This window comes from Moschus berezovskii, chromosome 16 (assembly GCF_049115385.1).
Source record: "Moschus berezovskii isolate FMDL1 chromosome 16, NW_MosBer_1.0, whole genome shotgun sequence".
Lineage (NCBI taxonomy): Eukaryota > Metazoa > Chordata > Mammalia > Artiodactyla > Moschidae > Moschus > Moschus berezovskii.
Genome location: NC_142475.1, coordinates 53,743,379 through 53,757,256, shown reverse-complemented (window position 1 = coordinate 53,757,256; position 13,878 = coordinate 53,743,379). Strand labels below are relative to the sequence as shown.

The 13,878-nt window shown below is 52.3% G+C and overlaps 1 protein-coding gene across 30 annotated transcripts in view; it reads right to left on the bottom strand.

Moving 5' to 3' along the window:
- Positions 1-4,625: 4,625 nt before the first annotated feature.
- PTK2 (protein tyrosine kinase 2) overlaps positions 4,626-13,878 on the bottom strand; it is a 198,530-nt gene continuing 189,277 nt past the window's right edge. For all 30 annotated transcript variants that reach the window (XM_055431796.2, XM_088844838.1, XM_088844834.1 and 27 more), the window contains 3 exons: positions 9,959-10,114; positions 8,597-8,677; positions 4,626-5,854 (listed from right to left, as the gene is read on the bottom strand). In XM_055431796.2, the coding sequence (XP_055287771.1) occupies positions 5,642-5,854; positions 8,597-8,677; positions 9,959-10,114 (450 nt within the window). In that variant the 3' untranslated portion in view covers positions 4,626-5,641. The remainder of the gene's footprint in view (positions 5,855-8,596; positions 8,678-9,958; positions 10,115-13,878) is intronic.

Genomic DNA, 13,878 nt, shown 5'->3' with positions numbered 1-13,878 from the left:
AAGCTGCCCACAATGCAGGAGACCTGGGTTCGATTCCTGGGTTGGGAAGACCCCCTGGAGAAGGGAAAGACTACCCCCTCCAGTATCCTAGCCTGGAGAATTCCACGGACTGTATAGTCCCCAGGGTCACAAAGAGTCAGACACGACTGAGTGACTTTCACTTCACAGTGATGTCCACATGTAGAGTCTTCAGAGTTCCTTGGACTGCAAGATCAAACCAGTCAATCCTAAAGGAAATCAACCCTGAATACTCATTGGAAGGACTGATGCTGAAGCTATAACACTTTAACTCCCTGTTGGGAAGAGCCAACTCATTGGAAAAGACGCTGATGCTGAGAAACACTGAGGGCAGAAGGAGAAGAGGGCGACACAGGATGAGATGGTTAGATGGCACCATCAACTCAATGGACGTGAGTTTGAGCAAACTCCAGGAGATAGTGAAGGAAAGGGAAGCCTGGTTGCTGCAGTCCATGGGGTTGCAGAGTCAGACACAACTTAGTGACTGAACAACAGCCCATGTGCCTTAGATTCCAAGTGCTGCTGGCGTAGACCACCACAGGCTTTCTCTGACAGTGCAAGCCAGCAGTCTGCGCTCGGTCCTGCAGGAATGCAGGCCAGGCCAGCAGGGCCCCTTCTGGACGCTCAGGGGAAAATTCGCTCCTCAGCTCTTCCAGCTTCCAGAGTCGCCCAGGATGCCTGTGGGTGCATCACTCCAGTTCCTGCTTTTAATGTCACCCTGCCTTTGCTCCTGTAGACAAATGCTCCCTCTTGTAAGGGCCTCTGAATTACACCAGGTCCAACCCCACAGTCCAGGGTAATAGACCCACATCAATACCTTTAACTTAATCATAGAAGAGTCCCCAATCGCTCTTCCTTACAAATCACAAAATCACATGGACTCTCTGTGGCCTCCTGTCTGGCTTCTTTCACAACCTGGTGTGTTCTAGGTCCACCCATGTTGAGCTTCTCCTCTTTCTATGGCTGAGTAACACTCCGCTATGTGGATTTGCTGAATTTACTGTCTCCAACAGTCCTTGCGGGCCTTTCAGGATGTTTTGCGTCTATATCGCCTGTGAGCAGGAGTGGCTTCCCCTCTCTCCAGCCTGGACACCCTTTATTTCCTTTTGTGCCTAACCACTCTGGCTGGAACTTTGATTTGGCTGAATTTTCTCATTTTCTTCAGTGTACAGCACCACTCGTACATTTATGTAATAAATAAAAAAAAGAGATGAATTTCTAAAAAGAAGTCAACGCCTAAAAATGTTTGGGTAAATCAAAAGACCGTTCTTCCCCCAGAGGGGAAAAGAACCTAAAAAACGATTGTCTGTTCTTGTTGTCAAATTCAGCAAAATAACAAACTAATGTCAAGTATGATTTAAAAGCTGGTGGTACACAAACCTGGTCAGACCTGGGCTCGGAACATGGCAGTCAGCCCCACCGAGGGGACCCGGATAGAGCAGCTGAGCTGAGCCCGCCTCCTCTGAGGGCGCCCGCTCTCTGGTACGTCAGGAGCAGCACCATTCCAGGCGGGGGCAGGCGCGCGGCAGCAGGGAAGAGCTGGCCCACCGAGGCGACAGGGTGAATGGCTGCGCATCTGTGAGCCGAGCCACCGACAACTGAAAATTCCATCTGCTGCAAGGTGGGTGGGCCTAGAGGTGATCACTCTCAGTGAGGAGAGTCGGACAGGAAGGACAAACACCATGTGGTATCACTGACATGTGGGCCCCCAAATGATACAGATGGACTTATTCACAAGACAGAAACAGACTCACAGACCGAGAAAACAAATCTGCGGTTACACACTGCTATACATAAAGTAGACAACAAGGGCCCGCTGCTATCTGCTAGTGTTAGTTCCCACTGCACGGTATCCTGTAGTGATGTGATGAAAAAGAATCTGAAAAAGAACACATAAACAGTGATAAAGAATCTGCTGGCCAATGCAGGAGATGTGAGTTTGATTCCTGGGTCAGAAAGATCCCCTGGAGGAGGAAGTGGCAACCTTCTGCAGTATTCTTGCCTGGAAAATCCCATGGACAGAGAGGCCTGACAGGCTACAGTTCATGGGGTAGAAAAAGAGTCAGACACAACTTAGTGACTGAATAATAACAATGTGTGTGTATACTGAGTCACTCTGTTGTACACCCGAAACAATGCAAATCAACTATACTTCAGTTAAAAAGGGTAGAAAATGCCACGTGCACACCCACATTAAGTAAGAATAAGAAATCTTAAAACGACAGCATGAGAAACACAGAACAGGAATACACTAACAAAGGACACTTAAGACCTCTATGCACACTGAAAACAGCAGCACACTACTGAAACCAAGACTTAAACAGAGACACATCAGGTTCACATCTGTGAAGACAAAATTCTCCTCAAACTGACCTATAAAGTCAATAAAGCTCCAGCGACAACAATTCTTTCACTGAATTTTCGGGTAAGGTGACGCTGGGGTATAGTTAAGAAAGTAAACAGCCATGTCCCAGACTGGGAGAAAATGTGTGGAAAACAAGAATCTAACAGAGACGTGTATCCAGGACACCCGTGAATTCCTACTGCCCAGGGGCAAAATGACAAATGACCTGATTAAATAGGGCAAAATATCTGAGCAGAGACTTCCGTAAAGATATATAAATGGCCAATAAGTATAGGAAGAGACTGCTCGACATCATTGTACATGAGCACAAATTAAAATGAGATGGAACACATTCACTAGGAAGTCTAAAAGTGTGAGACTGACAATGCCCAATCCTGGTGAGAAGGTGGAGCAGCAGGAAGTCTTACATGTATCTGGCTGGGGTGTAAAACGGTTTCTACATGGGTAAACAGACTGGCAGTTCTTAATAAAGTTCACACTTAGCATAAGTTCCAGAAATTTCAGTCACAGTTGTCTGCCCACAGAAGTGAAAACACGCGTGTTTGTACGTGAACACCCACGGCGGCTTCATTCATAGTAACTAGAGACTGGTACTTCCCTGCTGGTCCAGAGGTTAGGACTCCATGCTCCCGGCGCAGGGGGAGCGGGTTCCATCCTGGTCGGGGAACTCAGACCAGAACTATACATGCCGCATGGTGCAGCCAAAAAAAGAAGAACCAGGAACTGAAAACAACTCGGATGGCTCCTCCACCAAGAGGTGCACAGGTGAACTAGCTGTGAGGCTGTCAGACCACGAAGCATCGTCAGAAACAGAACGAACCCTGATGAGCAGCGATAGTAGTACCCCAAATCACTGTTCTGAGGAAATAAGCCAGAGACCGAAGGGTGTGTGCAGCAGTTCCAAAAGCTACACGCAGGGCAAGACCAGCTCTCCGGTGCGGGAGACCCGGCCAGCCGCTGCCTTGGGGGCGTGGGGACCAGCTGCACAGGGGGCTGGACGTGCTTGTCTGAAGACAGCGCCCCTGCCATTCCCTCAGAGGGCTGACAGTGCGCGGTTATGTCTCAGTAGAGTCAAGAGGGAAAATGGGGGGCTGTAACCGCTCTGTAGAGGCAGTGGCTGGGGGGCCCTGGGCCTTCGGGGTGCTGTCCTGCTCCCGAGTCTGGGTGTCAGCGACACCAGCGTGGTCCTTTGTGAAGAATTCAATAACCTCAATGTATTTGTGCCCTTTTCTCCATCTAAATTACTCTTTAATTAAAATAGCGTTAAAACACATGCATTAGGAGAAAGACAGAGGGTGAGGTTGTGAGCAGGTGCATATTCACTTCCTCCACTGCTTCTTCTGCCCAGTGTGACCAGCGTCAAACTGCCTGTCAGGCAGCCGTTGCCCGTAGCACAGTGAGGCTGAGTCCCAGGACGGGCCTTCTGACCTCAGGGCCCCGAGCCGGCGCCCAACACTCCCACTGTCTGTCTCCACCCTATCTCACAAACAAGACGGCTCTCCTTCTGACCGACAGGACCTCTCCAGACTCACCTGTGGCTCATGGTGCCAGAGGGACAGACAGTCCGGCCAGGAGGCAGAGGATACGCGCTGAGGCCGGGTTCACAGCCCCGCAGCTGAACCCAAGACGCAGGCGGGGCAGCTCACGGACCACCCCAGCGTGTTGTATGTAACCTTACAATCACCAACCTAAAGATGAGGATGTGGGGACTCAAAATCCTGAGACAGACTTGGGCGGGCGACATCCCCGACCTTCCTTCCAGGTGCGGAGGACACCCTGCAGCCCAGAGGGAAGGGCCACGCCCCGGGCACCTGTGTCCACCTGCCGGCCGGGCCCTTGGGTCCTGCACTGGGCGCTGGGCTCTGCCTTCTCCTCCAGGGTGCCCGGCGCTACAAACCCCAGTCTGGCGGCCCAAAGGCTCCAGGAGATGAGGCTGGGCCTGGGGCCTCAAGCTGATGGTCCCCTTAAGAGAGCAAGATTCCCGACACGGCTAGACAGGTGGCAAGCATGGCAAGCCTGCAGAGCTTGATTTCCTATTTCACTGTGAAGATGGAGGAAAAGCATAACTTAGGCTGGGCCATTCTTCTGAGTGGTGTTCTTGACTTGTCGAGAGGACAGAGAGTAAAAGAAATGAATAATTTAGGGGAACTTGCCTGTATATTACTTGATCTGACAAGTTATCTGAGAAATTTCCAATGATCCGAAGGAACAGAACCAAAAGAAAAGCTATTACACCAAGAACTTTACTGGCAACACCTTTTTAATAGGTCAAAGGAACTGTACAGTTCATTATATTCTTCCTGAGAATAATTTATATCCCCCAACAAACTAAAGGGAGGGTGTATTTTTCAAAATTATTTAACAGAATGGATGGTAAAACTGGACATCAAAGGGAAACCAAATCTCTGTTTCGCCCAATTCTCTCATGGGAAGACAGACACAATGAAGGGTTAGTTAACTCCAGTGGCTGTAAAATAGTCAACATGGCTTTAATCTTTCTTTATAAATTATATAAAAATGGAAAACAGGGATGGTTCCAGAACTTCTTTTCAATGCAGTTTGGAGGTGCTCTGGTACAAAGCATTTCTGCTTCCAAGAGAAATAACATCGCTACAAAAAACTGGCACATTATTCTGGTGAAAAAAGACAAAAGTTTTTAGTGTGTTCTACAGCTAGTTTCCAACCAAATGTTTCACACACCCACATGAAAGGAAAAGGCAGGAAGGAGGAGAGGGTTGTAGTTTTTTTTTTTTCTTCTGAAATGACTCAAGTCTTCAAAATATAGCTTTTATATTCTTCCTCTGTAAAGTGGTATTAGCATATTGCAACTGAAGAGTGTTCTGACGACAAAAATTCCAGTCTGGATCGCAAGTCTGCGGTTGGCAAAGGGCCTCTCAGCCCCGTGGTTCCTGGAACCCTCCGCTTCCTCCTCTTCTTCCAAAGCGAGGTCTGGCCAGTTCAGGAATCGCCTTGGCCATTTCCACGAAAGCATATCCTGACATGAGCACAGCCTGTCCTTCATCATTCTTTAAGAGCTTCTCACATACAACTTTTACTCTCAGAAAAATGCCACACTGTGGATCCCGGACTTTTCTGAACACCATGATTTAAAGATCCAAAACAAAAACAACCCAAATCAAAATGCAGTTAAACTTATGTGAGATTTTCAAGCAGCCGTCAGTCCAAAGGTTGGCGCTGGGTGTGCCGGCACCCTCCAGGCGGGCCTCACTGCTGGTGGGGGCGGGGGCAGGCCCGTGCTCAGTGCGGCCTCGGCTGCCCCAGTGCCTTCAGTCTGGCCTGGTCAATGACGTCGAGCAGGTTCTTAGCATCCACGGCCAGCGCGTGAGCGGCCGTCAGCATCTGCTTCTTGTACTCCTGCTGCAAGCTGGTCATGACGTACTGCTGGGCCAGTTTCATCTTGTTGATGAGCTCCCCCAAGTCGGAGTTCAGCAGCTTCTGGGCCATCTCTATCTGTAAGGACAAGAGGGTCAGGAGAGCCGCCTGTGGCCACTGCTCAGGGGGTCTTAGGTGCTCTTCTTAGGTGCCTCCTAAGAAAGAGATTCTCTTTCTTCCCTGGAAACAAGACAGAACTGGGTCTCTACCTCCAGGCCTGCCTGCCTCTACTGCACCTGCCGTGGGACCTTCCTTTGCTACACGGGAGGTGGTTCAAGGATGTCAAGAGGCCTCGCTCCACTTGGATGTCAACTCCAAACCCTTCCAAACAGATCAGAGGGTGAAGTGGGGGCTGCAGTGACAGAAGAGGCCCTGGGCGAGACAGTGATCTATCCACCTGCTCTTAAAACAGTCAGCAAGCACTTACTGTGTACAAGGCCCCCGGAGCTGTGGACACAGAGATGATCAGAGAAACCACCCCACAGAGACGGACCCAGAGAAGAACAGGTCACAGCTCTGAAGAGCAACAGAGAGGCCACAGGGGGGCGCGCCCCTGCAGCTGGCCGAGACTGCACCTGCTCGCCGGCTTCCATCATGAAGGGCCTCACAGCCCCCCCACTCACCGTGCTCCTGTGGAACGCAGCATGGGGGAGGCCCGAGGAGTTTCAGGAAGGGGAATGCTATAACCCAGAGGGGGCAATAGTGCATGAAGGGCTGAACTGACGGTGGGGAGAGCCCGGAGGCAGGGCAAGCAGCTGAGAGAGGCTGTGGTCCCTCAGGGAAGAGGGGCGAGGCCAAGAGGATGGAGAAGCAAGGCCTGACCTGAGACGTGTGGCCGACAGCAGGCTGTCTGTGCGTGCATGCGCACATGCATGTACGCATGCACGTGTGGCTCATGCTGGGCAGGGTGGTGGGTGCACACTGGTCCCACTGACGCCGCAGGAAGAACGTGCGGTAGGGGCAGACTCCCGCAGAGAGCCGGTGCCCAGGGCTCAGGGGGAGGCCCACTGACAGCAGGGGGGCAGCCCTGAAACATCGGGACCTGGAGGTGTCAGGAGAATTGCCGCGGAGAAAAGGTGTCTGTGAACACACACTGGGAGGCACCTTGGGGTGGTCACACTCAGGGCAGCAGAGAAGAGCTGTGGGGGTAGCGAGCGAGGTCAGAGGGAGGGACGTTCTGAAATCCGGGGGTCCCACCGGGGAGTCAGGACTAGGGGCGGGGGATGGGGGTGGCCTTCAGGACCCCTGGCAGGAGAAGTAGAGAAATGCTAACACTGAGTCCAGAGGGACCCGGCCAGGCAGACGGGTGGGAAGGCGGGAGAGGAAGCAGGAGAGCAGGAGGCAGGGAGCCGTGTGCAGGAGAGCCAGCGACAGGGCGGGGCCATGGCAGGCCTGGCAGCTACGGCTGCAGTCAGACCTGGTCATGTGGGGCCTCCCTGGGGGCTCAGGCGGTAAAGAATCTGCCTATAATGGAGGAGACCCAGGTTCGATCCCTGGGTGGGGACGATCCCCGGGAGAAGGGAATGGCTACCCAGTCCAATATTCTTGCCTAGAGAATTCCCATGGACAGAGGAGCCTGGTGGGCTACTGTTTCCTCACTTCTGGTACCTGGAGTTTCCTCATTCTGGTGCAAAATTCTTGCTCATTGTAGAAAACCAACTAAAGTTCTAATAAAGCAGACAAAGGAACTAATCTAACTGGAGAGAAACATAAAGTTACATGGTGACAACCAGTCAGAACCATTTTCCAAAATGACGTTAAGTGGTGTCGTGCAGGGGAATCGATGTCACGTACAGAAGACCCGCGTAAGAGCTGTGCCCAGCTGCCCCACGCGTCCCGACACCGGCTGGGTGGGCTGCCTGGGACACGGCCTCCCGAGGGGATGCAGCAGGGAGGAGGGACCTGGAGCCCCGCAGCCTGGTCCCGTCATGGGGGACAGCAAGCGCCCGAGCAGCTGGCCCAGGAGAAGCACACAGATACACTGGTGTCAGGGGCCCCATGAGCCCCGGGCTGTCGCCCACCAGAGGGAGAAGCCGGAACACAAGCCTGCTGGTTGGTGTGAAACCCCGGTCATGGTGACCATGCGGAGTAAGAGAACAGCCCCGACGTCAGGAAAGGCGAGCGAAAAGACCACAAGCAGGGGGCCCGACAAGCACAGCCACTCCCAGGGGGCCCCAGAGACACAGATGCCAGCAAGCAGACACAGAGAGACTGCAAAAGTGGCCCAACGGGGCAGGCGACGGACTGGGGCGGGAGGACCTGAAAACTTGTGGTGCTATTCTGGAAACTTTCTATAAGTCTGAAATCATTTCAAAATAAAAAGTAAAGAAAAAAAAAAAGAAAACAAAAACAAGGCATGCTGGGCTGAAGGACAGACCATGGGCCCCCAGAGAGAAAGCAGAAAAGTGGACGCAGGAGACAGGGGTGGCGAGGCATGGGCAGTGAGAAGGCCAGGTGCAGCCCAGACGCTAAACTCAGTTACTGGCTACAGGTGTTTATCTCGCTGCTTTCAGCAGGAATCCAGGGTCGCTCACAGAGGAACTCGAGGAAGCGGGCAGAAGGCCTCTCCAGGCCCAGTCCGCTGCTCCGTCCGTGCTCCCGAGGACTCCACTGCGCCCGCAGTTCCACACCCGTGCTCCCACCCGCCCTCAGGATGCCCCGTTCTTCACGGCACGGGTGCCAGTCACCCCACGCGGCCCCCAGGATGGATGGCTGGTCCTCAGAGTCCCTGACTGGGGCGCTGGCCAGAAGGTCACACCCTGCAGAGCGGTCACCGCAGCCCCCCAGGGCCCACACGCTGCCCCCTGGATGAGGCCCTACCTCTCGGTGGGTGCTGGTGGGCAGGACAGGAATGGTCTCATCCACCGTGGCCAATAGCGTCCTCAGGGCCAGGCCGACTTCCTGACAGACAGGAGACCACACCAGCGTTAGGATGCACACCAGGCAGCTCCATGCCAGCCGTGACGGTGTCTCCTTCCAGCGACAGGACTTTCATTTCCTTTTTACTACTTTGCAGGACATTTCTGTCTTTCTTTTCCACAGTCCTGAGCCTGATCTCGTTATGAGGCAGATTCAGATCTCTGAACACCCACTGCTCTTCTGTCCGGGGAACAGGGGCTCAGGTAGGGAAAGCGGGCAGAGTGTGCAGAGACTCTCTTCTCTCCCCAGTGCACTCCTGGGGAGTGCCTCAAGGAGCAGCTGGGAAGGCTGTGGCTGCTGCCACATGTGGGAGCAAACGCCAGGTAGCACCAGCTCGGGGGCCACGCTGACCCTGGGGCTTCGTATACTGTGCACACGGGGTGCAACAGCCCTCCCCTGGCCACTCAGCGTTTAAAGGGACCAAGTGTAACTAAAAATGGTGTGACGCCATGGGGGTCAACTATGTAAGGACTCAGGCGCTAAGTTATGTCTGCAGCACAGATAAGACCAGTAAGGACAGGCTGCTTATTACCACTTAACAAAAAGTATCATACAGTTAAAAAAGCAGCTTCTATAAAATCACCCTAAAAAGTTTTATTATGTACAAAATCCTGACTGCTTTTGTATACAGTTGAGTTTATTAGTATTTAGAAAAAAAAATGCCTGCGGTTCCTGCAAGTTGACCCTTAAGAACATTGGTTACAGTTGCTATGGGAGTAGGCTACAAACTCAACCAGAATGGATTAACTGGGCTGTCCACAAAACAGCATGACTTCCGAGCAGCTATTCCACAGTGGGGTTTAAAAATAGCTGTTCCAGAGATGGCTCATTGGTACACTAAAAAGGTTGTTCAATCCTGCAACTCTACAGAAAAAGGAATAATCCTGCTAAAAAATGAGCAAAGGACTTGGACAGACATTACTCCAAAAAAGATAAATCAGGAACAGAATAACCACACAATCCAGCAATTCCACTTCTGGGTGAATGCCCTACAGAGCTGAAAGCAGGGTCTCCCCAGGTTACCTGTCTGGCCCTTTAAAACGTAACCACCTCCCCTGCCATGGCGGCACCAGATTGCATTCTTCTCCTGCAGCTGTTCTCACTCGAGACCACCTGAACCAGCAGCCGCTGATGACTCTTCTGCACAGGACACTCCGGGGCCGAGGTCGGGAGCGGCAGTGGTCACCGGGCAGCGCGGACCTTCTGAAGCGGCTGGGTGGACGAGGGGACCCGCTGCCGTGTGCATGACGGGGCTCAGCTCACCTTCACCATGGGGACATACTCCTCCGGTGGGGCGGGCTGGATCTTGCTGGACATCTCGATGACCGCTCTCACCAGGCCCGTCACGTTCTCATACACCCTGTCGTTGGACCGGTCCAGGTTGGCAGTGGGAGGGGGGCTGATCTCCTGGGGCTGAAGCTGCCAATACAGAAGCCAGTTATCTCTCCTTCACCCAGCAGATGGCGACATATGACCACAACGTGGCTAGGAAGGGTCTTTAAGAGAGATCAGAGCGGATCACTGAAGGGGTCTTGTCTTAGGGGACACACTTCAGTCTGAGGATGATGGAAAGCAGTTCATCCAAGTGACAAATGACTAAGGCACAACTTTTTCTAACTTTGAGCTCAGTTAAAGGAAATGAGAGGGAATCGCACGCATTGCACTCGAAGTCCCGGTTCATTCAGAGAGGTAATCCACTATCCTAACCCCCCAAAATCATTCACCAGAAGAGGAAGAACCTGGGAACCCCACGCCTCTCCGAGGATTTATGGTTATGACAAGTGGACAAGTGCAAGTCCTCTTTACACGGACACCCTCTGTGTGCTGAGCACTGCTGCAGCGGGAGCCGCGCGGGTGCTGCTCTGTGGGGGGCCCTACTCCCTCACCCACAGTTGAGATGGGCGTGAAGTGAAGGAGCACATGGGAAGGTGCCCACCGCAGGGCCTGGGCACACAGGCTTCAGCAAGTGCTACCCAAGACAACCTGAGGCCTGAAGGCTGCGCTGAGGCCCCAGAGGAACCGCCAGTGCGTTAAAAATTCACAGTGGCCACCCAGGCACGCAAGGACAGCACGCATCTATCCTGACAAGACCGGGTGACAGCAGCAGCACTTGTCCTCTATGGGCCGACTGCCAGTGCTCAGCCTCAGACTCTAGGGCCACCTATGAGCCACGGACAGAAAGCGACAGGGGTGCCCCTCCGCTGCAGAGACGCTCGTGGCTCACGCTGCGGCAAATGCACGTGCTACTGTGGGGACAAACCAAGTGAACGCGTCCTCCCCAGGCTTCCCGCCTCCTGGTCCAGATGTGCATGCAGAGCAGGGAGTGATGGAGAGCTGAACAGACACACAGACACCATGTGCTTACCCTCCATGGCTATTGTCGAACGGAAGGTGAGGACAAGTTAAAGGAATTTGTCAGAGAAAGGGAAAAAAGAAAAACAGTATTAATAAAAGCCGCAGACAAACCCCCCGTAAAAACACACGAGCAGAACAAGAGGAGCAGGTTTCCGCCTGTGGGCGTGGTTCGCTGGCCAGCACAGCGCAGCCGCCGGGCGGTCTGTTCAGGGCACCCGTATACTCAGTAGGGGTCTGCCATGCGCCATGCTTGTTTTCATGAACAAATGAGGAAAACAACATGCAAAGCCCGAGCGTGACAAGCCGGCAGCCGTGCGAGGTCCACAGAATCGGGGGTCTTTCATAAAGAAAGGAGGCGTATCTATGCTGTGTTCACACAGCACTGCCCACTGGACTCCTGAGGTTCAGGAGGAAGGGCACACCCTCAGTCCCTGAGCTCTCCCGACACCCGGCATCCTAGGAAACGGGCCTCGACCCAGAAATCCTGCTGTGACAGAGATGCCTGGCTGGGGGCTGTGTTTAAAGACACCAGGAGCTTCATTTAAAAACAAACAAACAAAAAATACCCCTCATTTGAACCAGTTCTTATGGTTGGGTTCTTCCTTTATTTTAAGCCTAGAAATTTTATTTAATGCTTTCTTTCCTCTGTAGCTTTAAAGCTATTCTACTGTAATATGACCGACAAAGTTAATTGAGAGAAACATGGATTTCATGAATTTTCTTCAGAACTGTCTGAGTTCTAAACCCTTTGGTATAGAAACTAAGCAGAATCCTAAATTCTGAGATCCAATCCTGCACGCTGTGTGCGCTGCAAAGGGGGAAGTTGTTCATAACAGCATCACTTCTGAGAGCAGGGGCGTTGGCACTGAGATGCTGAACATGGCGGGTTCAAAGGGCATCAATCAGTGTGGAGAGGGAGGCTTCCTCAGGTGCGGCAGCCGGGGCTCCGACAAGGAACCACAACCCTGGGCTCCCGCAGGAGAGGGCGGTCTGTCCTACTCTGTTCAAAGCTCGTTCTTTTGTGTTCATCCTTTGCCCAGCTCTTGTGAGGGTAGCACTGTCACCATACTGCCAGGGGCCACACATGGGGACCCTCCCAAAGCACCAGCTTGCTTTGCAGACAGCTGACACTGGCCTCCTATTTTCTGGAGCTTGACCACTTGGAGGCCCCTGGCAGAAGGTCAGGACACACCACCGACCCACAGAGACACAGGCAATCCAACCACTCGTGGTGGGAGGGGTCGTCCTGGAAGACTTTGGTAATTCAGAGCCAAAATGTAAACCTACCAAGCAGATACTGAGACTGGTTTCTGGCTATTATTTGGATGAATACCGGTTATACCAGGTAAAGGTAAGCGTTTCTGTATTAAAGAGAGCGCTTCTTTCAGACTGGCTTTGACAATGGACATAAATACTTCATACTTATCAATCAGTGTATTTTAAGTAAGCACACTCTTTCCACAAAGACTTCTACTTGTTCAATAGCCTATATATACCCTGTAACAAGGGTATTTCCCCATTATATTTATTCATATGTTAGTCCACATGTTAAAAATGAACACAGATCAGAGGTCTAAGCTGGCATCTGATCTACTTTTAAAGTTGGTTTTGCACTGCAATACAAGTCATTTAAAAAATTTCTTCTTTTGCTTATGAAAATGATAAAATTTCACTAACTCAATTTCTCTCTTCATTTTAAAAATTTGTGTAAAGAAACCACATCAGGAAAGGGTTTGTCCTCTTCTGCTTCTCTGTGTTGCTACTGGAGTTTTGGGCCTGGAGGCCTGGCAGCTGTGGAAGCCAAGCCCCGGGCCATCCCCAGGACCAACACTCTGGTTTCTGGGAGCTGAGGACCTGCCCTTTGGACAGGGGTGCCTCTGGGCCCATGCTAACCTCCGCACTGCCCCTGCAGGGGCCAGGCTGGTCCCAGAGAGCGGTCTCTGGGCTGTAGGCTGACTCGCGCCTGGACATGATGTTTTCTCTGCCCGGGACCACCTCTCTGACTCTCCTGCTTCTATGAGGAATCAGCCCCTTGGTGTCTGGTGTGAACCTGGAGAGGCAGCACACAGCATGTGGACGGAAAGCCAGGTCTACAGCTAAATGCTGGGTCAGCTACAGGGAAGCTGTACCTCTGAAATGCCCTTTAACCTCTGGGAACTGGGACGTCTCACGTGAAAAGTGAGAAAAACGGTAAGACCACCAATCCCGTGAGGCTGATGTGAGCTTTAAACTACACGGGGCAGGTTCTGCCACAGCAGCTGGCACTCAATAAATGGTGGTTGTCAGTGAAACACAGTTTATCAAGACTGATTCCACAGCTACTGGGTTCTAACTGGGTTCTAGACACCATGAAGAAGGAAAAAATACCAATCAAATCAACACACCATCTTGATTTTAGAGGTATATTCTGAGAGATAACCGACCTAATGGGGAGTGGAGGTGCCCCTTCCCTTGAGTGGGCTCACAGAGGGGCAGCTGCAGCCACAGCACATGCTGCTGGACACACACAGTTGTGGCCCCGGATGGGGAAGGATCGAAATCACCCCCCACCCTGGACTTGGAGACACTGCGCCTGCTCAAGGTCTCATGTCCCCCAGGCATCGGGCTCAACTCATCTCTACCATCAGAAGGTATCCTAGCATTTCACCTCAAAGAAACATCCTGTCTGATAAGAAAACACTCTTTAGATAGGATCTGACTGAGGCCCTGGACTATCACGTGAGAGAACACAGAAAAGAGTCCCCAGTAAAGCTGGTCCTGACTCCAAGCGGGGTCTGAAGCCAACGGAGGAGCCTGCCCACCCACACATCACTGCAGGGTTGTCACCT